This window comes from Mustela lutreola, chromosome 4, assembly GCF_030435805.1.
Source record: "Mustela lutreola isolate mMusLut2 chromosome 4, mMusLut2.pri, whole genome shotgun sequence".
Classification (NCBI taxonomy): Eukaryota; Metazoa; Chordata; class Mammalia; order Carnivora; family Mustelidae; genus Mustela; species Mustela lutreola.
In genome coordinates, this window is record NC_081293.1 from 1,730,681 (window position 1) to 1,756,037 (window position 25,357).

Genomic DNA, 25,357 nt, shown 5'->3' on the forward strand with positions numbered 1-25,357 from the left:
GGTGGCCGGCCCCCCATGCTAGGCTTGAGCGTCGCCCCGGGGCTGCACGGGGTTGGTGCTCGGCAAGCGTGCGCACACTTGGCCGCGGGGGACCCTGGCCTTGCTGGCGGGAGGCAGAAAGCGGCCCTCTTGTGTGAGGAGGCCCAGCTACCCTCCCGGCCACATAGCTGCCCCCCCGCCCCCCGCACTCGGCAGGCTTGTGGAGGCTCTGGGGCAGGCTCGCTTTGCCTCAGACAGTCCTCAGGATTCAGGAGCGAAACCTCAGAAATGGTCCCAAGCCTCCTTTGTTTCTTTCTGATCTCGGTAGTGGGCCTGCTGCTGGTGGGGAGCCTGCGGGCCAGCCGGTCCGGCGTGAGCGTGAGCAGGGCTGCCTTCACCCCTGTTTCTCCCGATGCCGGCTTTCCGAACACTCAGGCCGGCCGCACAGAGGGCAGCAGTTCTCCCAGGACGGACAAGGGCACCGTGTCTTGCCATCCCCCTGCGTGGGTTCGGGAGAGCATCTTTGAGCAGCAGCTCCCCATGATGAGAATGCTTTCTCTGAAAATTTCTGTCTTAAAATTTATTCTCAAGGACGGTGCATCGTCATCAGGGAGTGGTGGGAAACCCCAGTAAGAACGGTGGTCCCGGGAGCCTGCTTTGGGGAGAAGCACTTGGGTTTCAAGGAATAAGGTCCTCAGTGCAGACATGGTTACCATGACGTCATCCGCGAACACCCCAGCCACCGTCCTGAACCTTCTTGCGAGGGAATAGACGCGTGCGGTTACCTGGGGACGTGAGGGGACAGAACCACTCCGGCAGGTGGTGAAGGGAAAGGCGTATTTGGTGTCTCCATAATGAGGCATTCAATCATCTTAATTTCATAATGAAGATAGGCACGGCAAAGCAGGAAAATGCCTAAAAATTGTCAGCTGGTTGATGGCATCGCTGTCTAAATGTGTCTCCAAAGAGGGAGACGCGGGTGGAGAGTAATTTCCTGTGCTTCGTTACTGCCGGGGGCGTCACGAGTCAGGTAAGAGGTGAGTGTAAATCACGTGTGTGCGCATCATGAGGGGCTTGGAAACAGCTGCGCTACGATCAACAGTGCAGTTTTGTTAATGCCTTAAGGAACCGCCGCACAACTTTTGTTGTGCCAACAAATAAGCTTCTGTCCCTCATCAAGGTCAGCAGAACCTCCAGCTTCCTGTTGGGAGTGTAAATGGATTTATTTTAAGACAAATGGTAATCTTTCCCTGGGGCCACTGTATTCCAGAGAGAAAGGCCCTCCCTTTAGGCACCGCCATGCGCACTCGGGAGAGGGGAGCTGTGGGGCAGGCGTCCCGAGATGCGCTCAGGAGCGAGCCGCACTCAGGAGTGAACTCAGAAGTCCTTGTGGACCCACGGAACCCACTAAGCCCGTTCTGGAATGAGTCATTCAGAAGGTGAGTGTTGTCTAGGAGCCGCTCGACGGGCATGCATCTGTTAAGCACCAACTGCATACACAATATCTGGACGTGTCCTGTGGGTACAGTCCCGCCCCCAGGAGTTTCTAAGTGTGTGTGGTGGTGGGCAGGTCCTGGATGTTCTGATGGAAAGTGAGTCTAGTGGAGTCAAGGGACAGTGCCGAGCCGGCCCCCAGGCTCAGCTCGACCAGCTGTCCCCCCACCTCAGCCCCCCACCCCCCCGCCTGGTCTGCCGTACGTGCCGCCCCTTCCCGTGGTGGCGCTGGGATTCCAGAGCGGGAGCAGCTGCCATGGAAGGTGCTGGCCCAGAGCAGAAGGCCGGGCTCACGGCGCTCGGTGGAAGCTGCTGTCGGTCGGTCCGTTGTTTCTTGACGAAGAAAATTGCTACCTGGCTCTGTCCGCCCTTCCCTCCCGGCCTTGGTTTATTACAGCCATCAGGACGTTTGGATTATCCCGTATTAGCGGCAGTTTGTTCTTTGGGGTAGTATAATTAATCTCTAGTTTTAATAAAATGAATATTCAAATGATTGTGTACCAAGTTACACGAAATCATAAAAAGAAAACAGATTAGTATTTCTAAGCTGATGCACAGAGAGAAGTGAACTGGCCACCGTCTTAGCGTTGAATAACTCCTAAGTCCGCAGACTCCTGCGGTCTACAGCGCGGAGACAGGGAGAGCCCACGCCGTGCTCCTGTCCCCTGCGTGCCGTCCCCAGAAGGTGACTCCGTGCCGAGGTATTTGGGCTTCCGTCCCACGGTGGTGCGGGCCTCATCCACGTTGTCCTGGCGGGATCCAGTGACCTTTCTGAGCTCCTGTTGTCAGCTGTTCCTGCTAGAGACACACACGCCAAAGCGATACCGTTCGCTCTTCAGCTCCCTGGGGGGAGCCCTTGAGGGTCCCCTGGCTGTGAGGAGAAGGAGCTGAGTTAATCCTGGCTGGAGGCCCCTTCAGGGCCAAGAACCAGGAAGCATGGCCACAGTCCGTCAGACGGCCTGGGGTCAGTGACCTGGAGGGATCGTCAGTCCTGGGGTACAGGGCTCCGAGCAGCCCCATTGGGTCCTCACAGGCTGTACCCACCGCTGTGGGCACGACCCCAAGACCCTGAGTCCACCTAGAGTTACACAAAATAACAATGCAGAAGGGGGCTCTAGGGCTATGGATGGACACTCGGTCATTTCCACAGTCACCACCGCTGCTAAGTGTCTGTACAAGGAGAAAAATGCGACCGGCTCTGATATCACTCCTTGGGAAAAGCTCAGCACGTGAAGACGCAAGGGCCGTCACCGACTTGCTGGGAGGACGTCCTCGCGGCTGGGACCAGAGTGTCCGGGCTCTCAGGGGCCAGGAAGGGAGCCGGGACCTGGACTCCAGACGCCGAGCCCCGCGGCCCTCCTGACTGCCCGCTGCAGACCCCAGACTCGCCTCTGAGAATGTCGCCCTCACACACCGTGTGCCTGAAGTCACGGCTCTGATCAAACAGTCAGTTTTGCAGAAATAATTACCAGTTGGTAGATATATCGCCTGAAGGATTTCTACGGGAGCTGAAATCATTTGCTAAGTAGACATAATAAACTAATGATTGTTTATTTTTTGAGTATGTGCCTCAGCATGGAGAAGGGGGCAGCTGGCGTCATCGTAGGGGTTTCCCTCCCTGCAGAAGCCTCGCGGCTGCCCTGTGGCTCACGCGTCCCCCGCTGCCGTCCTGGACACCTGTGGCTCTTCACCTCCCGAGGGGTGCGCTCCCACTGAGGCGAAGGTGAGCGCGGCCTTCTGAGAAGATGCCCGTATCTGCTCCACAACCTGCTGCTGGTTTGCCTCCCCAGCTTGGGATTTGGTGATGCCCTGACCTCAGAGCAGCCCTGGGAGGCTGAGCGCCCCTCTGCAGGGGAGGGGGGGGCAGAGGCCAGAGGCCAGGGCTGCGTCCCCTCCAGCACCGCCTGTCCTCCGAGGTGGCTGAGGGCCTCCTCCAGGTGGAGAGCACGGCTGGAGTGGGGAGCAGGAGACCCTGGAGCCAGGACAGACAGCGCCGTCCCAACCTGGAGTCTGCACCAATGCTGGGTGTTTCTAGAGTCCCCGACGGTCCCACTGTCCCCATTCCCATGGCCACTGGCCTTCCTCTTGTTTCCTCATTGAATCTGGAGAAAGCAAAATAGCTGCTGGCTTTGGAAGGGTCCGGTAGGCGTGCGCGCGTGAGCACAGGCTGCCGCCAGAGCCTGCCCGCCCCGGGGTCACCGAGGCCTTGGAGGTGAAACGGGCCAGCCTCAGGGCTGGGACCACAGGCCCCCTGTGGGCTCAGCGAGCAGAGGAGGAAGGCCTCCAGCCATCCACCCGGTGTCTCAGACGGGAGGCAGCACACGTCCAGACGGTGGGGCACCAGCACCGGCCTTGCAGGGGGATCGAGTCAGACACACCTGACCCTGGAGTTCGGCCCTGATGCTCCAGGGCCTTTGTGAAGTGCAGGAAGCTGCACTGAGCCCCACTGTCTCTGGCCGCAGAAGACAGTGGACGCTCTTTTCCGCAGGGCTGCGGGAGGGATCACTCAGAATACGACATGCAAACAGAGCTCTTTTGCAAGGAGGTAGACCATGGGAGCCCTGAGAAGACAGAACCCGGGGCAAGGCTCCCCCCGCTGCCGGCCGCACGCTCTCCTCGGCCGGTCTTCAGGGGAAGCTCACGGTTAGTTACGGTCTTGCTTAAAACATTGATTTTTTATAAGTGATCCTTATGGGACAGCATTCCTGGCTTATCGCTTAGCTGGCTTAGCAGGTTTTTTGGCTGGACCTCTTATCTCACTGTTTATTTACTCAGCTAAGGGGTTCTCTGCAGTCCTTGGGGGAAAGCAAGCTATGATAATTATTATCAGTCGACACAATTTATTGAGTGCCTGCTCATCTTGCAAGACTTGGCTCCAGAGCCACCCCTCGGGGGAGCAGATGGCGTCCCCAGGCTCTCTCCGGCTCTGTGCACCTGCTGGCTGGCGTCCGCGGGCAGAGCTTCTCTGTTTGCCTGGGTGTCTCCTTTCATGTCGTCTCCAGTCCCAAGCTGGGCAGTTGGGCAGGTGGCTGGGGAAATGCCTGGCCGAGGTGGCACACAGGGGGCACACGAGGTAGCCAACAGCTTCCTTCCCAAGCTGGGCTCCCCAAATTTTATTACTGTGCGCTCGTCTGCAGTACGGGCCCCCGCAGGGCATCCTGCTCATTTGCACACTTGCACATGTGCGTTGGGGCTCATGTGTGCTCTCGGGGTGCGGGGCCTGGGTGCGAGCTTCTGCTCCCACACCGGGCTCTGGGTTGGGATGTCAGCACAGGGCCCCCGCTGTGGCCTGGATCCTGGCGGAAATGTTGCCGCAAGAAGACCAGGACACCTTCCATCTCATCCAGCAGTTAGGAGCCTCATTTCGTGGCTGTTCAGCAGTGCCCCGACTTGACCCATGTTCGGGTAGCTTTGTGAACTAATGGGAACATTGCCTTTTTGTATGTAACCAGATGGATTCAAGCAGATTAAAAACTATCTTTCCAGGCTTTTTTTTTTTTTTTTTTAATAGGTAGATAAGGTATACTTATCTGTTTTCCGTTGCAGCTGGCTCATTTTCCTGGTTTTATTGAGCAGTAACTGACGTCCGTTACTGCATAAGCATAAGGTGGGCGGCATGTTGGCTGGATTTACGTCCCTTCTGAAACAGTCTCTGTGGTCGGTCCGGCCGGCATCCATCTACTCGTATAGAGATGATACAGAGTAAAGAAAAAAGGAAAAAATGTTTTTCTTGGTGTGATGAGAGCACTCAGGATTTTTCTTCTAACCACGCTCTTCTGCATCCTTGGGCGCGTCCGCCGCAGGTATCCTGCTGTCAGTGGCGTCCTCAGCACCGTCTCTACACCTGAATATGTTCCCCTTGACGCCTCCTCCCCTTCCCCCACGCTCCCTCCTCGCAGCCCCTCTGCCCCTGGAGCCACAGGGATGATCTCTTTCCATGAATCGGGAGTTTTGTTTTTATTGTATTTTTTTTTCTTTTAAGATTCCACATCTTGGCGAAATCACATGGCGTTTGTCTTTCTGTGTCTGACCCACCTCACTTAGAATAATGCCTTCGGAGCCCGCCCGCGTTGTCAGAGACTGTACGACCTCCCGAGCTCCAGAGCTGAGAGCCGTCCCTGTGTTCACACACATGTTCTTCATCCGTTCATCCCTCGAGGGACACCGTGCTCTCCACGACTTGGCTGTTGTGACTCGGGCTGTGTGCCTGTGCGTGTAGACTCTTGAGTTAGTGTTTTCATTCCCTGCGGATATATTCCCAGGAGCGGAATTGCTGGGCCAGGTGCTCGGCCTGTGGTTAACGTTCTGGTGGGTCTTCCGAGCTGCACCCCGTGGCTGCACCCGTCTTAGCCGTCCGCGAGGGCTCCGTTGCCTCCACATCCTCGCCAGCATCTGTCGTCTCATCTTTGGGGAGACGGCCCTTCTCACAGGTGTGGGGAGACCCCTCATCTTGGTTTTGATTTGCATTTCGCTGATGAGGAGTGGAGAGGACCGCCGGTTTGCCCCCATCTTTCCCACATCTTCTGTGGAGAAGCTTCTACTGAGGCTCCTTCCCCATTTTTAGATTGCATTATTTGTGTTTTTGCTATTGAGCTGTGGGCGTTCTTTATGTATTTTGGATATTAACCCTTTATGGGATATATGGTGTGCCAATGTCCATTTCTCCCATTCTGTGGGTTTCCTTTTCAGCTTGTTGATGGTTTCCTTCTTTGTGCAGAAGCTCTTTGGTCAGATGTGGTCCCGCTTGTCAGTTTTGTTCTTGTTCTTATGCTGTAGGTGTAATTTCAAGAAAAGTCATCACTACGACCCACGTCAGGGAACTTTGTTCCCGGGTCTTCTCCTAGCATCGTGGTTTCAGGTCTTATGTTTCAGTCTTTAATCCATTTTGAGTTAATTTCTGTGAGTGGCGTTAGACGAGGGTCCAGTTTCATTCCTCCAGTTATCCCAGTGCCGCTTAAGACTGTTTTTTCTCCGTGAGTGGTCTTCACTCCCTTGCGAAGCGTTACTTGGCCAAACATGGTTGCATTTATTTCTGGGCTCTTGATTCTGTTCTGTGGCCTGATTTGTCTGTTTCGGTGCCAGTACCGCACTGTGTTGTGATTATAGCTTCATAGTAGAGTTGAAATCAGCAAGTGACATATTATTTTTGACAACAAAATCGCATGATAATAAACATGTCCCTATATGTCCATCTATGAAATGCGCTTGCCTTGGCTTCTCCTTCTTTTAAAACACCAGTAATGACTTTGTCATTCGTTTCTAAAAGGTCATCCTCAGTTTGAACAGTAGGTCGGGGCTATTAGACAGATCCAACAAGCAGCATGTCACTGAGGTCATGGAACTTTGTGGTGTGTCTCCCCAGTGGGTCTGTCTCTAAACAGCGCAGACTGATGGCTGCACCCCAGTGAACACGCCCTTGGAGAGATCATATGAATGTGTGGATCCTGAGGGAGAGAAGCCAGGCTTAATAAGAAATTGTAGAGGGCTCTAATGGTGTGCTGGCTTTCACAAAATTACCTCATTAAACTGACACAGGTGCACCCAAAAATACTCACACTGCTTTGACCCTGAACGTCTGTCCCAGAACAACAAATGCAGAAACGAATGTTTTTGCAAACTGTTGTTTACATCATGTTTATTTATAATAGGAGGCAGCACCTGTTAGGAAGGGGGATAGTAGTGAATGCGGCAAATTTGTGTGGCAGCTGAATTGCCTGGAATGCCGGGCTCCGGTTAATAATTGGACTGGGTAAGCCATTTAATGGTCAGGGAAGTGCTTATTTCATAACATCTCCAAAAAAGAGCTGATCCTGCAGTCTGATGGGGACACCAGGGCAGTCACACCATGCCCCCAGGAAACTGGGGTTTGCTGCATGACAAAAAATGAGCCGTGTTTGGCTGGGGGGTCCACAGAGACATTTGTACACAGTGAGTCACTCCATTCCATGACTTTTCTATAATAGGTTTCTGTTATCAAGTACGATAATATATTTAGAACAGTGGGGCTTTTTTTCTGACCACAAATGTGTATGTGACAAGGACGGGCTCCTACACACCTGTCAGAACGGTCAGACTCCGAACACTGACCCCAAAGGCTGGCGAGGACGAGGGGCGTCACGAGCACGCGTTCCGCTGCCGGGGGTACAACATGGTACAGCCGCTTGGAGAGACAGTCTGGCGCTTTCTTACAAAGCTGAACGTTGTCTCGCCATATGATCCAGCAGGCACATTCCTCAGTATTTACCCAAATAGAGAGCTTGCGTCCAAACAAAAACATGCACACACATGTTTATAGCTGTTTTATTCATAATTGCAAAAACTTGGAAGCAAGCAGGATGTCCCGCGGTAGCTGAGTGCGTAAGTGAACGGGGGCCTCTCCAGAGGACGGAATTCTACTCGGTGATAAAAGGAAAGGACTTCTCTGGCCATGAAAAGACAGAGACTTCGGTCACACATTGCTGAGTGGAAGAAGCCAGTCTGGAAAGTCTACTTAATGGATGTCGGATTCCAATTATACGACATCCTGGAAAGGGCAAACTGTAGAGACAATAAAAAGGTCTGTGGTTGTGGGGTGCGGCTGTGGGGGCGGGGGATGACCAGGCAGGACACGGGATTTTAGGACAGCGGTGCTCTTCTGTGTTCTGCTCTGTGATGGGAACGCATGACCGTCTGGCTTTGGCAAAGATCAGAAATGCGCAACACAACCACAAACATTGCTGTCTGCCGGGGCGTCAGTTAGCAACAGTGTATCAGTTTGGGGTCATCAGTCGGAACAGGTACTGGCTGGCACTGATGGGGGCTGTAAGCATGGTGGGGGCCGGGTGGGGGGTGGCGTACGTGCCAACTCTCTGCACTTTCTGCTCCACTTTTCTGTACGCAAGAACTGACTCTATAAAGCTTAAGTTACATTTTTTAAATTTGTATATGCCCATCGAAGGGAATTTGAATACTGTGGAAGGACAAGCAAAGGCAGACGGACAGGATCTGGCTGGGCGTAGCCACGACCCAGCTGCCCCCTTCCTGTCTGTCGCCAGCAAAGCAGGCAGGGTGCGACTTGAGATGACGGCAGAGCTTCCCCGCCCCTGCACGCCACCCCCTCCTGGCGGCTGCAGGCCTCTGCGTGCCTGCAAGGTCAGTCGCCCCCTTCCCCACACGCACTCCGCCCCTTCCCCTGCCCTCCACTCCGCCTCCCTGACCGCCTTGCAGCTTCCGGAACACACCGGGCTGGCGCCTGCCCCAGACCCTTTGCACTTCGCCACCCCTCCCCGGCCAGCTCTTCACTCTCGCCTCCTGCAGGCTGTCAGCGGTCACCGCTCTTCCCAGGGCAGACCTTCCTGACAACCCCATGTAAAGATGAAGCCCACCGACCAATTCCCAGTCCTTTTTCTTCCTTGCTTTACTTTTCTGCGTTGTGCCCATCAACCTAGAACACAAAACAAATAAACGAGGGAAGTATATGCCATGTGTCTTCCCTCCCTTGGGAGGTGTGGTCCCTGGAGGAAGGCCTTCCCTCCGCTCGGGTCACGGCTCTGTCCCTCAGCTGGAACATGGTGGACACCTAGTCAACCCAATAAAGCATTGTTGACTGAATGGCTATGTGGTGTAGAAATAGAAATGATTTTGTAAGTTGCTTTGTTTTCTGAACGCACCGTGAGCTGTCCCCTGTGGCACTGGGTGTTCTTCCTTGTGCGGTTCTACTGGCTGCTCAGCGTCTCGCTGGCTGGACCACTGTTAGTACAAGTATCTGCCCTTTGCTGCTTTTTCCAGTCTCTCGCCACAAACCTTTATCTGAAGGCATTGGGCATGTGGGCGAATTCTAGGAAGGGATACATTAGATCGAAAGTTGTAAACTATATTAACATTTTTTTTTAAAGATTTTATTTATTTGACAGACGAAGATCACAGGTAGGCAGAGAAGCAGGCAGAGAGAGAGGAGGAAGCACACTCCCCGCTGAGCAGAGAGCCCGATGCGGGGCTCGATCCCAGGACCCAGGGACCAAGGCCTGAGCCGAAGGCAGAGGCTTTAACCCACCAAGCCACCTAGGCGCCCCTATATTAACATTTTTAAGACACATTTCCAGATTGCTTTCCAGACCTTGCACCATCTGTGTAAGCTGGTAGTTACAGACTATTTCTTAGAAACTACAATTATTTAGGGACCAAAGAGTCCTTTTAAATCACAACTTCACAGAAAAGGCAGAGACAGAAGCAAAGTTTCAAGTGTTTCCAGTTCTGCCAGGAAAGACCAGCCGAACTGCAGGCTTGGGGCCCGGCTCCTCACAAGGGGCTGCCCAGGCTGATGCGACGCCGAGGTTCTCCCTGCAGGGACCGGGCATGTGGCAGCCGCATCGTCAAGGATCAGCGGAGTCTCCTGGGCTCTGGAGAACCCCCTACCCCGACCCGGGCTATCCCCCCGACCCTGGCCGCCTTCTCCTCGAGCCCATCTCCCGCCCGTCTGTGTCCTGTCTTGCTCTCCCCCTCCCTTCGCTGCCCCGAGACACGGTGTGCTTGTCACCACCATCCCTGGTTACACAGATACCACGTGTCCCCCGCCGCCGGGGGTAAGGCACGCATGTCCCCCGCTAACTAAGCCTTGTGACTCACCGAACGTCACAGCGGTGTGCATGTGCTCTGCACAATAGCGTCTGGACAGATTGAGAACTCAGCCTGGTATTTCTGGGGTATTGGCACACAGCATGGGTTTCCAAGAAATGGGTCAGCGCTGCCCTTGTTTTCTGGGTGAGGATATGCTACGTCGTGGATGGCACCTCCCCGGGTGACCCCGGGCTGACCTCCCTGTCCCTCTTCTGCAGGTGGTTGTCACAACAGCCTGAAGCCTGTCGGCAGCGCCCCCGGCATTGCCATCACCGCCACGGCTGCCATGGTGTCTGTGGACCCAGAGGGACTTGGGGGCCCATCCCCCTCCAGCGTGCAGCCCTGCCACTTCCTGACCTTGGCGCCCATCAAGATACCCCTGAGGACCACCCCCTTCTCCGGTAAGCACAGAGCGTGGGCTCTCAAAGTCAAAGCCTGGAGCTGGTTCAGAGCTCACCGTGTGGGGGACAAGGCAGGAGCCAGCCTGCCTCTGGCTTTGTGCCTGGATTCACATGCCGAGGGGCTCTCTGGGGAGGACATGCCGGGGGCGGGGTCACCCAGGTTCTGCCCCTCTTCACGCTCCTCAACCCCACTGAGGAAGGTCTTGCTATGTCAGACTGGCTATTTCCTGCCGTGAGACCAAGTTGGAAGTTTCTATTCAGAGAAGCGAGGCTTCCCTTTGCTAAGTGTTTAGGGGGAATAATGTAGTCAGTGAGAGTCAAGACACCCAGAGGTGTGCAGTTTCCCTACGTGGAGCTCAGAAGGAAGCAAAGGCAGCACGCCAGCAAAGGGCTGAGCATCTAAGTTAGTAAAACACAAAAAAGTGCAATGCTGGGACTCACTAAGTCACACCCCACCCCTGGGCTTGCTGGTTGGCTCGTTCTGAACATGAGGCAGGGACCTCGGGAAGCCCAGACACGTGGCTGACTGTGAGGAGCGTGGGTGGCCACAGAGGTCCTCGGCTTCCTTAATGCATGTGTGTGCTCTTCTGGGAAGCCTCCAGGACGGACGTGGGGCTGGCAGACGCCTTGGAGCCCGAATGGTGCCGTGATGCGTGTTTGGGGGCTCAGCAGAGAGAGGGAGAGCCCTCGGTCCTGCCCTGGTGGCGACTCTGTTGTCCGTGTGTATGTTCACAGATGTAGGTGTGTGTCTGTTAATGGTGACCGCACACCGTGTGTCCAAGCCACCCATGAACGTGAGCTTGGGTTCTTCCCTTAAGTGTAGCAAAAGCAACGTGGACTTGGAATGAGCGTTCGGTAGGTGCTCAGACCCAGAGAGCTGGAACTGCTGCTTGAGTGTTATATTTGCTTGTGATGCTAGAGACCTGAATGGAAGTTCCATGGGTTCTAGTATTAATCAGGTGCTAGAATTCTAATGTTACCGTTGATGTCCTCAGTCACTAGGTTATTGGTAACAGGAAGCATCACCAGATTGTGAGACACGTGCGCACACATCCAAGTTCATGGGAGAAAGAGGAATAGCACAGTTTTGTTCTTTTCCTGTTTTGGTTTGCTGACACTGTTCTGGAAAATCAGATGCGGTCTTTGGCGTCCGTATTTCTCTATTGGCTTGATAAATGAGTCGGCCGGTAGAACATTGTATTCTCAAGAACAAAATCTTATTTCTATTTCAAGCTGTTAGTGAACATGCATTTAGGGTGTGATGGGGAAATGAATAAAACACATGAATAATCTCTCGTGTGCAACATAATTTACAGCTGCGTCAAGATTTCCGTTAAAATCCATCAGTCCATTGGCATTTATTAAGGCTGACTTACTGTTTTCCGAGAAAATTAATCTTAGAGGGAACCCAAACCCGTGTACCCCAGGGGTGGCTTCACTTTCCATACCTCGTATGATTTATAAAGTGACATAATAATTAGGTGTCTCTCTGTGTTTGCATTTTATAAGGTGCTATGATCAAATTTGCTGCGATGTGCGTTCAGTCGGAGGACGAGTGTGTCAACGTGGCCGGTCTTGCAGCTAACCACTGTAGTGTGCCCTCGGGAAGAAGGAAAGGGGGTACTCCAGGGCAGCTTCTAGAATGGCCCCTATGCTGTTGATTCGAAAACTGAGCACTGCAGCAGAGGGACCTGGTGACAATCGAAAAAAAGGAGGAGGCAGTGCCTGGTCTAGACACACGACCCAGCCTGGGGGCAGCCTCCGTCCGAGCTCTGTGCCCACGTCTGGCACCAGCAGCGTCTGTGGTCCGACCCGGAGTGTCCCTGCTAAGTGGGTCCTTTGGGAGATTGGGCCACCTTGCAGTCTGCCCCTGGCAGTGTCCGCTGGACATCGGCAGAGCACATCTGGTGAGACTGGCCGTGCCCGTGATGTGCCATTTCCAGAATTTCCTGGAGAACTTTCTGAGAACCGCGGCTCGGCGGAGCCTGAGCCGACGGTCTGTCCCTCGGAGCTCGTGCGAACCGCGGTCAGTGGCTCCATAGAATGAGACTCATTGAGGTCCCGGAGTTTTGAGGGTGATGAGTGTTCTCGAAGCTGGGGAATTCCTGCTACCCGGCAAAACAGGCACCTGAGGGGGGCCGGATGGGGCGCAGGGCTGGGCGGGGCTGAGACAGAGCCGTGTCCCCGCAAAGCCGATTTCACAGACCAAGAAAAACGCACCCGTCTGTGAAGTGTGCTCCATATTGAAATTGATTTTACAAAAGCATGTGAATTTTAATTTATCTATGGGTGAATAATCTCGTTTTTGTTCAGAGAATTCACAAATTCGGTGAAGGACTAGACTCATTTATTTATGCCCCTGCTTGGTCCTGAGAGCCCGTGAAGCTTCGAGACCCTGCAGGGAGCAACTCTGTTTCTCACCCAGGGCAGACGGCTGGTGATGGCAGAAGGCATTTTTTTTGGTTGTCATAAGTTGGGGGGTCCTATTGGGATCCGGCGGGCAGAGGCTGGGGAGACAGCCACACCCCCACAGTGCCCGGGACGGCCCCTGCGATGAGGAATCACGTGGCCCAAGATGTTAGTAGTGCTTCTGTCCAGAAGCCCCGGTTTAGATTCCAGAACTCCCCTTAGCGAGGTGTGGAAAGCTGTGCCGGTGCGTGGATCAGCTCGCTGGGGAGCGTCCGCGGTCCAGCAGCAGAAGGACCCCGGAGGAGGCAGGCGTACCGCGGGTAAGGAGGCCAGCCGGGAGACTCGCACTTGATTACATGCCTTCAGCCTGATTTGACTTTTCGAATAGGACCCTGTACCCGAAGAACCCCACGAGCTGGTCTGCGCCTGTCGTGAATTGGGCTCTTCCCTCCAGGGCGCTGCGGGCACACGTGACGCCGGTCCTTGCTGTCCTTGCTGGGACCACGCAGGCCGCGGGCCTCTGTCCGTCCCCTTCCCTGGCCTGTAGGTCCCGTGGGGTGGGGCCGTGTCTGCCTGTCCCCACCCCCAGCCCGCTCCAGGCCCAGGCCGTGCTGCTTCCCTCTGCTTCCTTCGGCGTCTCCCCGAGGCCCGTCTCCGTCCTGCACGACCCGTCTGTCATTCCCACCATCTCTGCCTCCGCCAGTGTTGGTCGCGTCCCTGCTCCTGAGTCGGGGTGACGTAGACGGGAAGGAAGGCGGGCGGGGGCAGGGCCTGGAGATGCTGCGTCCCTGCCCTGTGCTGGCAGCGAGGGCCACCCCCTGAGGGCCTGTGCCCGCGGCTGGAGCGCCAGGAGAGTCATTTCCTCCTGTCCTCCTGTCCGCTCTGTCCTCCTGTCCGCCGTCCGCGGGCTTGCACACTGATGCAGCCGCTCCATTAGATGTCAGAGCTCCAGGGGAAGAAGGAAGCGTTCGGAGAAAGGCGGATCTGGAATCGTAGCTCCTCTCTGTTCTGAGGAGACGGGAGCTTTGGGGGAGCCTGTGGTGCACAGTGGGGGACAGCTCTGCGGGCCATGGGGCTCGCACCTGCCGGCCTGCCTGCCGTCTCTGTCCCCCGCCCCCTGGGGGTCACCATGCCGCAGGCTCTGGCACGGCCCGGAGCTGAGGAAACACAGGAAGGGATTCTGATTTTTTTAAGACTGAGGGACGTTCGTTTTAAAACTTGGCCCGCACTTTGCAAGCATTCAAGTGAGAAAGGTAAAATATGAGTGATCGTTACGGCCGCTCGTAGAGCGGCTGGCGGTCGAACACAACTATTAAAAAGTACCATCTGTCTCGGAAGCCATTTACCACCTGTTCTTTTGCTTCCAGAACTATCCAATGGTTTAAATTTCGCATTTTGTCCTGCCACCGAACAGCTGGGAAGTGACTCCTCTCCTTTCTGTGGGGAGGACGCATCCAGGCCCCATCCCAAGCCGGGGAAGCCCCCACACCGGGGCCTGCCAGGGGGCCTCCGCGACTGCCCTCATAAGCGACACCTGCACCTGCCAGCACGGGCTCGCCGCAGGAAGCGGTCGCGGGGGAGGAAGGCTCTTCTCTTTCCATCCAGGAATTACTTCCTCCTCCGCTGTAACCAAAAGTGTCATCAGGCATATTCACACTTTAGAGATTTTCCGAGACAAAAATGCTCCTAACAGGGAAATCGCTGGCGCTCCCAAGTGTCCGGCTTCCGCGAGGCGCAGGAGTCTCTAACACGGGGATCGAGCTGCTTTCCCCAGAAGTACTGGGTTTACACAGACAGAAGGGCTCTGTGTACCATGAGCTCCTGAAGGGCCGAGCTGCCGGTCGCCGGGTCGGCCTCACTACCTAGAGACGGTGCAGGTCTCCCCAAATGGAGACCCCAAAGCGGGGATCCAGAGGGGCCGCGGGGATCGGCTCCCGCGGTGAGTCCTCCCTGAGAGCGAGCGCACCTGCTGTCGCTCATGCCCCTCAGGAAGGCCCCCTCGGACCGTCTCGCCACCGGCGGGCTCCCTTCCCGGCTGCCCGTCTTCGGCCCCGGGAGCCGCCTGCACCCCCAGCTGCGATTCACTGCTTCCTTGAAAACAAACGTCGGAAACCCGCCGCACGCACGGAAGCACGTGTGTGTTTACGCCGCTGTAGGGAACGCCAGCACCGTAGAGCCCCGAACGCAGCCGCTGGGCCCGAGTACGCGGCTGTCCCCGCGCCCCCGGGCCCCTGGGAGCCTCGACTCCTGGCGACCCCCGGGGGTGCTCACTCTCTGGAACATGTGGGAGCTGCCACTTCGCTGGGTTCTGGAAGACTCTTACCACATACGTATCATCTCCAGACAATGTGCCGTGTGAGCGAGGCTTCTCCGGATTTTACGTAAGTAGCATGATCCACGCACTCTCTGTGACGCCTTTTGTGCTCAGGGTGACGGTTTGTCGCTGTTTGTTTCTTTATACTGTCCCACAGAGGCTCCGAGTTCTAGGGCGATCGCGTGCCCTCGGTAAAGCCTGCGTTTGTGAGAGGAAATCCATGAGTGTGTCCCGTGTTCTGCCACTGCCGGGTGTCTGGGCTGTTTCCTGAAATGCCAAGCGTGGTGGTTCCCTCCTGCTGGTATGCAGGGGAGGGGTGGCGTGGGTGCACAGGACTCTCCGGTGTCCCAGACGGCTTCTTTCCAGTCCCCCAAACCCTCTGCTGACGATAACTCACCCAGCCTTTGCTCTCAGGCCCGTGTCTCCCTTGAGCGCTGATGGGTTTGGTTTCCCGCTGGGCACCTGCTCTTTCTGATGGTCGTGTCTCCAGTGGCACTTTCCTTTAAAGGGAGTATTGGTTCTCGGCCCGCGAGAACGGCTGTCCTGCGCCTGCTGGGTAAATCCCGTTCTTCCTGAGGACCTGCCTCAGTCTGCCCGAAGGGGGCCAGCCTTGGCCCACCGGGCTTCACCCTCCTGACACCGGCCCCCAGGTCCACCTTCCCCATCCAGGCCAGCACCACCGGCAGACTCTGGCTGCTGCTTGCTGTCTCTCTGCTCCCACCGTGCTCTTTCATATAAGCCGTCTTCCACACGCGGCGTGTGGGTCACTGCTGGGGCTGGTCTCGGGACGCTGGGAGCAAAGCCCAGGCTTCTACCCAGAGTCCCTGGGACCCACAGTGTGTGCCCCAGCCTGCACTTCAGCTGCTGCTTGCCCCAGGGCCTTTGCACTGACAGCTGCTTCTGTCTTCAGCTCCCCTCCCAGTGCGGTACATGCAGGTTACTCCTCCGTCATTCGGGCCTCGGCTCTGAGACCCAGGCTTCCTGTTCTGCAGCGCCTCCGGAGTAAACCCCGTCTCGCCGGCTTACTGACTTCCAGCCTTGCTCATTGCCCAGAATCCTCCTCACTGTCTGTTTCAGGCTTAGTGTGTCTCCGCCCTCCTAATCCTGAACGTTAGCTCCAGGAGAGCGGCGGCTTTCTGGGTCTCACTCATCCCGAGTCTAGTTCTGAGGCCGGTGCACGGGGCACAGCTGTCTCCCAGCCCCTCTCTGCTGAGTGAGGCCCAGCCAGGGGCAGCGGTGTTGTTTAGGAGAGGTGATGGGCTGTTCCGAAGGCATCCATCCTACACCCCACCACACCCGGCCAAGGCCCCAGGCTCGCGGCACGGGGAACCTTTTTCTGCCTCAGACTTTCTCAGTGGAGTTTGGGACCAGAAATGGCTCCTGAAATATTCGCTCAGCATTGATGGCAAGGGACTTCTCAGGATGGGTCACGCCTAAAAGCTGCATTCTTGCAAGATTGGAGCTTCCCAGTACCCTAGACGTTCACCCTGTAAAGGCTCTGGGACCACATGCGACCAAGCCCATTCCTTAAAGCTGGGAGCCAGGGCGGGAGGCTGGGGAGGTCCCCTAACCTCTGTGCTGGGGCTCAGAAGGGTGGAGTCAGCTGGTTCCCAGCCCCCTGTCCAAGGGCCTGGCAGGTTTTTCTAGTGCACCACCGGCCCTCTGCCCTGACCTCTTGCCAGCCAGTCACACTCAGGGACGGAGCCGTTGTGCTCAATCAGTGATCAGGACTCTGGAGGTGGGGCCACCGGCACCGAGGGGACATTGACCACATCCAGCCCTGTGGCTGGGTTCCCCTGCTCCAAGGGCCTTCATCCAGAGTCTGCAGCCAGCCCCAGCAGAGGAGGGCAGAAAGCACACTTACACGCTCACACACAGCATGGCGCACTATACGACCCCCGCGGCAGACCTGGTGATCTCCTAGGGGCCATCGTTACAGGAGAGCCTGGAAGGGCCGTGAGGAGCTCAGGCTGCTCGGAGACACAGCAGTGAGACAGGAGCCACGTGGTGGCTTTGATGGAATGCATCTCCAAGGAGGCCTGGGTGCTGTAGCCACGGGCCTGAGCATTGTCTTGGAGGCTCGCTGGGACCGGAGCACCCCGACCCCTCCCGGGCAGGGGCCGTTCACTCCTGCTGTGCTGGATTTCAGCACCGGGGGAAGAGCGTCCACAGCCGGTGGCCAGTGGCCAGCATCGAGGCCGTGGGAAGGGACCCTAATGTGCACTCGCTGGAGGCAGCTGGTCTGGGGCACACCCAGGAGGATCTCTGAGCTGAGTTGCTTTGGTCTGAAGTCTCAAACAGACCTGTTTGGTGAGACACCAAAAGATCCAGGCCACACAAACATTGTGGGTAAAATGCAGGTGCATGCAGGTCTAATTTCTTGTAGGGATGTGGAAAGCGCCAGGAGAACAGCATTCAGTAAGGGAGAGACGGCATTTTACTGCCTATGCTCTTCTTTGTAGGTCACATTTCTGACAGCATGGCCTGTGCACCTCCCCTGATTCAACCCTAATAACAGCTTTCCCAACAGCCAGATTTCTGGCACAACCTAGAAACTGAGGCATGCAGAGGACGGAAGTCCTCTGGGCACGGAGGTGGACAGCTGTTGCAAAGTGCACGCCCTCTCCTGGCTCTGGAGGTGCCGGGCAGACCGTGGGTGGGACCGGAAGAGAGCACAGGGGCGGGCGAGAGCCTGAGCCGGCCTGGCGGCCTCTGCCTTCGGGGCCGGGGTCAGTGGAGCAGCAGGCGGTGGAAGGGCGAGGTTGTGCGGAACGAGATGGACACGAGTGAGATGGACACGAGCGAGATGGACACGAGTGAGATGGACACGAGAAGGGAGGAAGGGCAGGTGAGGGGAGAATGGGGTAGAAAAACCGAGGTTTGCGGTCAGTGTGGACCGGCAAGCCCCAACACTGGACCTGGGGGCCACGACAGGGTGGTCGGGGACCCAGGCCAAGATGCAGAGGACTGAGGGTGTGTCAGTGCAGATGGTGGGCGATCCCACAAGGGGGAGGGCTGCTGTCCATGTCCTCCTGGAATTCTCGGGGACCCCGCGCGTCCTCACACGGACCCGCAGACTGTCAGCACACTGACGCTGCGACACGCTGGAGAATTCAGCCCGTCCTCCGCTCTCCGAGGCGTGAGCGGCCCGGTGGGGGTGTTTACGTTGACCCGAGATGCCGCAGCTAGGGGCCGTGCAGGGGTGGGATATTCGGCACGCTCCGCACGATCCTCAGTCACAAGAATGGACACGGGAGCTGGGGAAGCCATTCAGCAGAAAGACAGGAGCTGTTGAAATGCAGTGTCTGTGGTTGAAGGTTTATAAGCGTCGGTGAAGAAGAGGGTGTGCTCTGACTCTGTCTCTGTCTCTGTCTCTGACTCTGTCTCTGTCTCTGACTCTGACTCTGTCTCTGTCTCTGACTCTGACTCTGTCTCCATCTCTGACTCTCTGTCTCTGTCTCTGTCTCTGACTCTGTCTCTGTCTCTGACTCTGACTCTGTCTCTGTCTCTGACTCTGACTCTGTCTCTGTCTCTGACTCTGACTCTGTCTCTGTCTCCGACTCTCTGTCTCTGACTCTGTCTCTGTCTCTGACTCTGTCTCTGACTCTGACTCTGTCTCTGTCTCTGTCTCTGACTCTGTCTCTGCTCTGAGTCTGTCTCCATCTCTGACTCTGACTCTGTCTCTGACTCTGACTCTGTCTCTGTCTCTGACTCTGTCTCTGTCTCTGAATCTGTCTCTGTCTCTGACTCTGACTCTGTCTCCATCTCTGACTCTGACTCTGACTCTGTCTCCGTCTCTGACTCTGTCTCTCTCTGTCTCTGACTCTGTCTCTGTCTCTGTCTCTCTCTGTCTCTGTCTCCGTCTCTGACTCTGTCTCTGTCTCTGTCTCTGACTCTGTCTCTGTCTCTGTCTCTGACTCTGTCTCGACACCCGCAAGCGAGCCGACTGCTCACTTCCCTACGAAGGCAGCTAGACGCCCGGTGGCTCCCTCATGCGAGAGGAGCCGTCGGGGCGCTGCCGTGGAGCCGGCCCCAGAGGTGTGCGCTCCCTGCTCCTCCTGCTTCCCTGCAGGGGCGTCGGGACAGCTGTGCTCAGACAGGGTCCGAATAGCGTCCGCGGCCGTCTCCCGGGGTTGCGGTCCTCTCGACGCGGGCGCGCTGGCCGTCTCTCCATGTGGAGGGAAGGGCGGCCGCGTGCACGGAGCATTCCCCTGCGGCCAGCGTTTCTGTTTTAAGTGTTCCTGGTGGGTATTTATCGGCCACAAAAGCAGTCCGAACCCGACCGCCGTTTCGTCTGTGGCGCTCTCCGTCCCGCCCTGTTGCAGGTGCTGCTGCCCCGCACACCTGTGCTGTCCTCAGACATTTCATCCGGAACGAGGAGCCTGCTAGTCGGCTTTGTCACCCAGTTGGTCGGGGACCCCTGTAGACTGTGGGTCATGAGCTTGAGGCACGGGACACCGTGACTTCCCAAGGCCACGTGGGCCCACGTGGTGCCGGCGGGGGTGGTGGGGAGGCCCAGTGTGACAGCCTGGCCTTGAGCTTAGCGCTCAGCCCATCAGCTCGTCTCGCTGGAGTCCAGCAAGGCCAGAGTGGGAGTGGGAAGAGCAAGTCTGCGCCTCTGCAGCCCGGCCCCATGCCCGGACTGTGGCTCGGCCGGGACGTGTTCTGCCGCAGGAGCCCCTCGCGCTGCCGGGAGCGCACCCCTCCTCCCGACCCTCCTCCCGACCCTTGTCCTTTCTCTGCTCCGTGTGACTTCAGGTGCGTGATAGTGCGGGGCCGGTGGCCGCCGGGGGTCCCAGGCTCTCCCAGCACCGCGTGCCCACGTGACAGGGCCTGTCCAGGGATGGGCTGCAGGACCGTCCTCATGAGAGAGCGAGAGCTCCGGAAGGAGCAGGTGCCTGACTCCCAACTGCTGTGCTTTCCCCCGGGGTCTCTTTCCGCGACCTTTCCTTGCCCCTCCGTTCACGCCCACCCTCATTTCTGGAAGTCCGGTGGAGCGCTGACCTTGTCCGTGGCACCTGCCGTGACCCCTCTCAGCCGCCAGCCTCATCCTGTGCTTGCCCAACCCGCCCCTCCCCTGGCCGCGGGTTGTTGACAAGTGTGCCTCATCCCCCCGTGGGGACCGTCTGCAGGGCCAGGCCCATAGCGCTGCACCCGCTCGGGCTCAGCACGGCTCCTGGGCACACAGCCGTGGCTTAGAGGATTTCCTAGGCCGGACGCTCTACCTGTCATTAGTGTGGCTCCTGAAATTATCCCGTGTCCTGAGATAGCCCCTCCCTTGTTCATGCAACGCCACAACGTGGGCCTTTCCTCTAATTTTCCTGTAAAGATGGCCTTTCCGACCTAAGGAGGAAACAGCCCGGGTCCTCAGGGCCCTTTTCCTCCTACAGGTGACCTCAGTGTCTCCGGTCTGCTCAGTTCCCTGAGCCGTGCACGCTGGCACTGCCTCACTCAGGGAGATGCACGAGCTCGTGGCTCCTTCCCAGGCCCCCGGGTGTCGTTCCCAGTCCCCGGGTGTCGTACATAAGTTGCATCTCTGTGCTGCCCGCTGCATGGACATCGGTGATGCTCCCGTGCCATCCAGCCTAACAGAGTCCAGAAGGACTGACCTTCCACACGCTGGGAAGCGGCCCTGTAACCCTGTGTGCTACATGTGGGCTGGGGGGACCCGGACGGCCAAGCGCAAGTTGCAAATGCCCTCCCTCTCCTCGGGGGCGAAACCGGAGCCGTGCGTGGGGAGCTGGGCGGGCAGAGCCCCTCCCCAGGCAGAGCCGGGGGGCCCAGAGGAGCCCACTGCTTCTGATGGAGGAATGGTTCCTCACCTGTGGGAGGGGCTGACCCCATGGTCCGACCCCACCCGGCCCTGCCTGCTCAGCCCAGCCCGAGAAAGCTTTCTGTCTCCTCTGCGGTCAGGGCAGCTGTCAGCGCTGGCGAGACATGCACGGGGTCTCTCCCTGGTCCGCTGCACGCTCGGGCAGCCCCACGGACCCCTTCGGCAGCTGGGGGCGCCTGCTGGCCCAGCCCCCTGGACCCCAGTGGTGCCAGATCGAAGACCTCCCTGGTCCATGCTCAGCACCATCTCCCATGGACAACTTCCAGACGCTTTTCCTCTTGGCTCCTGAGGGAGGCTAATGTGCGGAGTTCTTAGAGTTCAAACCCACAAAATGCAGAGTGAACCGTCCGCTGTTTGGACGTCCATCCACCAAGTGCCGGGTCACCAACACCACCTCCAGCTCCAGAACATCTTCCTCACCCCCAAAATCCCGGACCCTGTGGACCGGCCCCTCCTCTCACTGCCGCCCCCCAGCCGCTCCCGGCCGGCGTCTGAGCCGCTGCCTTAGGGTCACCCGCTGGCAGGTTCCACGTGCGCACCGACAGCGCGGGGCCCTGTGTGACGGCACGCCCTGGCCTCGGGGTGTCTCTCCTCACGCTGGAGGAATCTCCTGGGGCAGGACTGGTTTGTTTCCTGGAGGACGGCGGGAACTCTCAGGGGAGTCTGCTCAGCTCTGCGCTTTTTCTCTGTTGGAGGAGTTTTAAGTAATAATATTTTTTCTACTCACATGACTATTGAAGTTTTCTTTATTTTCCTGCATCACTTTGGGCCAATTTCTCCTTCCCTGGCCTTTGTCCTTTGCGATTCACGCGGTAAAGGTCGTCCCGGGTTCCCGCTTCGGTCGTGCCCGCACAGCCACGCCCTAGAAAGGTTTTGCGGTAGGATGACGGTTCCCTGCCGCGCGCCCGGCCAGTCTGCCGTGTGCAGTCGGGGCACCGAGACGCACACTGTCCTCGTCGAGCCCACGAAGACACACACGTCCGCACCTCCCCCTGCAGCCCGTCCGCACCTCCCCCTGCAGCCCGTCCGCACCTCCCCCTGCAGCCCCTCCTCCCCTTCGCCTCTGCCCAGGTCCGGCTCCGACCCCAGTTCCAGCAGGAAGGGCACCCACAGGGCCAGAACAGCTCTGGGCACAGCGGGCATCTGCTGTCCCCTCACACCGTGGCAGTCCCGGTGACGGTGGCCTCCAGTTTAGGTGTTGGTGAACCAAAGACATCTTTTTTGGCTGCTGTTCTCCTCTTCACTACATCTTTCCTAGATTTCCCCAATTATTAAAGTGACTAATGCTCACTTGGAAAATAATCAAGGAGCGTGGAACGTGAGAAAGTTAAAGTTGCTCATAGTCCCTTGGCCTCTGTGAAGCGTGGAGACATTTCTTGTCGTAGAACAATGGTGAGCCTGTGGGATCAGCCCGTGTGCAGAGCTGCACCCCGTGCCCGGCAGCCGCCCTTCCCTTCCACTTCACCCTCATACACGCCGCAGGCGCTGGAGGAAACCCAGGCAGACGGCGGGGGCTGGTGGTGCTCAGCGGCAACCTCTCGGGGGTCCTTTGGGGGCCGGGTGGGCTCCACGGGCTCCACGGGCTCTGCTGTCGGGTGTGCAGGCAGGATGCGCTCCCTGCGTCTTCCATCGGCTCGGCGGGGTCTGCGCTCCAGCCGGCTCACCCTCGTGGTCAGGCGCGTCCTAAACCCGGCTGCTCTGATCTCTCCCGGCCGCTGTGCCGGCGCTGGACCCGGGTCTGAGTGCGGCGTCGGTGCTGGCTGCTGGGCGGGTGCGCGCTGCTTTCTGCCAGGGCAGCTCTCCCTGCGGGGTGAACGCCAGGGTCTGGATCATTCCAGGAGCCGGGGCAGAGGACTGTCCGCTGTCCCCAGGTTCTCCGGAGCCGGCAGACAGCTCGTGTGTTCCTGGACTGGTTTGGAAGGGCAGGAGGACATGGCTCACGGGGCCCCTCTAAACCTTCCCTCAGCGCGCATGAGAGTGCGGGTGCTGCCGGCCGCCGTGACGGCCAGCGAGCGAGTGTGAGTCGGTGTGCTGACGTTTCCACTGGGGACGTACGTGGCTTGGTCATCTACACAGGTGGCAGGAACCTTACAGAAAGAGGGTCGATGGTGTGGAGGAGGGAGGCTGTGCCGCGGACGAGGGCTGACGGGCAGGCAGCAGGAGCGATTGTGGGACTTTGCTGGTCACTGGGGATGTGCCTGCATTCCTGGCAGGCACCGGGCGGGCATCTGGAGGCTTCGTTACGAAGCTTGTGGTCGAACAGCGAGGGGCTTGAACTTACCACACAAGCCATTAGGTCTGCATCGATTACGGGATGTAGCCGTCGTCCTCGTGTTGCAGAATTGGCAAGTTTGGTGAAGACTCGTGTGGACAGCGGAAAACATGCCTACGAGGGAAAGACCCTGGTGAATAAGCGGAGCCTCAGAAGAGACCTTCCTCCCAGGAAGACGCGCGGCGGCCGAGAAGCACGTGAAACGATGCCCAGTGCTGTGACGCCTCAGGGAGCAGGAATCCCAGCTTCTGTGAAGGCCCTTGGCACCCCCAGGCTGGCCGGAAGGGAAGGGCTGGGTGGTGACCCGTGCCGGCGGGGCTGGGAAGAGACTGGGCCCCTCACGGCCTGGTGAGTGCAGAACAGGGACGACGGCCTGGCAGCTCCTCGGCTGCTCTGACAGACCACAGGCTCCATGGCTTCCCTTCTAGAATATTCTCAAGAGAGGAAGACCTCTGTCCACACAAAAGCGTGTGTGCGAGTGCTTGTAGCAGCATTACGGACGAGAGTCGAAGAGTGGACACACCGGCTGTCCGGGAAGTGCTAACACCTGCCGCAACACGGAGGGACCTCGGGCACGTGAGGCTCCGTGAGCCAAGCCCGTCGCGAAACCCCACAGTGGACGCTTTCGTCTGTACGAAACGTCCAGAACAAGCAAATCCGCCAAGACAGAACGGAGAACCTTAGAGGCTGCGAAGGGTAGAGGGCGGCGGGGGAGGTCGGGGAGAAGAGATGTGGCTGCTAATGGGCGCGGCGTTTCTTTCGGGGCGACCGTGTGCACAGCGGATGTGCTGATGGCTTCGACCCTCTGAGGCTGACACCACCGGCTCTGTTCAGGGCGGGATTCTGTCCTAAGCAAGCCGTTACGGGAAAACGAACACCTACAGAGCACACACTTCGTTTCCAGCCCCCACACGCCACCTTGCTGGGGGGTCCACAGCCTGCAGCGCCAGGCTCCCGAGTAAAGTGGGAGTGAAAACCGCTTCAGATCCCAGCACTCGAGCGCGCCTCCTGGGGAGAGAGCCAGAGCGGTCTGTCAGGTCGGCTAATTTCAGTAATTTTCTATTTGAATGTTTTCAAGTAATTTTGAGCTCTTGCCCGGTAGCTCTGCAATCTGCGTGACTGTAGTCGTCATCTCGTCAGAGGCCTGGGCTGCTCGTGGTGGAGCCTGGGCTGCGGGGGGAGGTCTCAGGCCTCAGACCCTTCACTGCCCTTCTGTGTTGGCCTCACCATTGTGACATTCCAGCTTCCGCCCTAGGATCAAGCAAAGGGGTTCCTGGGCAGCAGGGATGGAGGCATGGGGTACAGGTGGGGGCCTGTGGGTTTGGGAGACGGAGGGATGAGGTACAGGTGAGGGCCTGGGGGACAGAGGCATGGGGGGGGCAGGAGAGAGAGCTGGAGGGCAGTGCAGGCCTCTGCAGCCCTGGGATCGGGGTCGGGGGAGATGCTGCGTCTGGCGCTGGGGGCCGTTCTTCGCAGGTGCCAGCGGGAGGGGGTCCTGACTGGCCCTTCCTCCCCAGCCCACGCAGCATGAGTTGTCACCTGGTTCAAGGGGAGGGGCGTCCCGCAGGGAGACTCTGGTGTCCGAGTGACACACACCCCGTGGGATCACGCGACGTCCTCAGACACATTTAGTAACTGGTGAATCTCTGCTTTTGAAAGTGATCTTGTTATTTTCTCAAATGCACATGAAGTTATTTGAGTTATTTCTGTCATGTTTACAGAGCGTTTTCTAAATCCTCTTCTGGTAGCGACAGCACGGGAAGGTGACCTGCGCTCTGGCTCGGCTGGCACCGCGCGGCCCCGGCTGAGCCTGCGGAAGTCCCTCCGCTGTTGCCCAGAGCAGTGGGCACCTTGCCTCGGCAACAGGGTCGCGTGTGTCAGTATTTTATTTATTTCCTCTTCTTTAGTCCGGAGAGCTGTCCGTCCTGTGTCTGTGTCTGTGTCAGGTCCTGGCCTCGTGGCGGGGCCCAACACTCCCAGAGATGAGCCGAGGCCGGGGTGGGGACACTCGCCACCTCACGCTGTTCCCCGGAAAGCAAACTCCTTCTCGGGAAGTTTCG

At 57.8% G+C, this 25,357-nt stretch overlaps 1 protein-coding gene across 1 annotated transcript in view; it reads left to right on the top strand.

Annotated features, from left to right (window-relative positions):
* The window catches only part of TCERG1L (transcription elongation regulator 1 like), a 170,570-nt gene that overhangs the window by 31,959 nt on the left and 113,254 nt on the right, over positions 1-25,357 (top strand). The window contains exon 4 of the mRNA XM_059172575.1: positions 10,287-10,469. Within this exon, the coding sequence (XP_059028558.1) occupies positions 10,287-10,469 (183 nt within the window). The remainder of the gene's footprint in view (positions 1-10,286; positions 10,470-25,357) is intronic.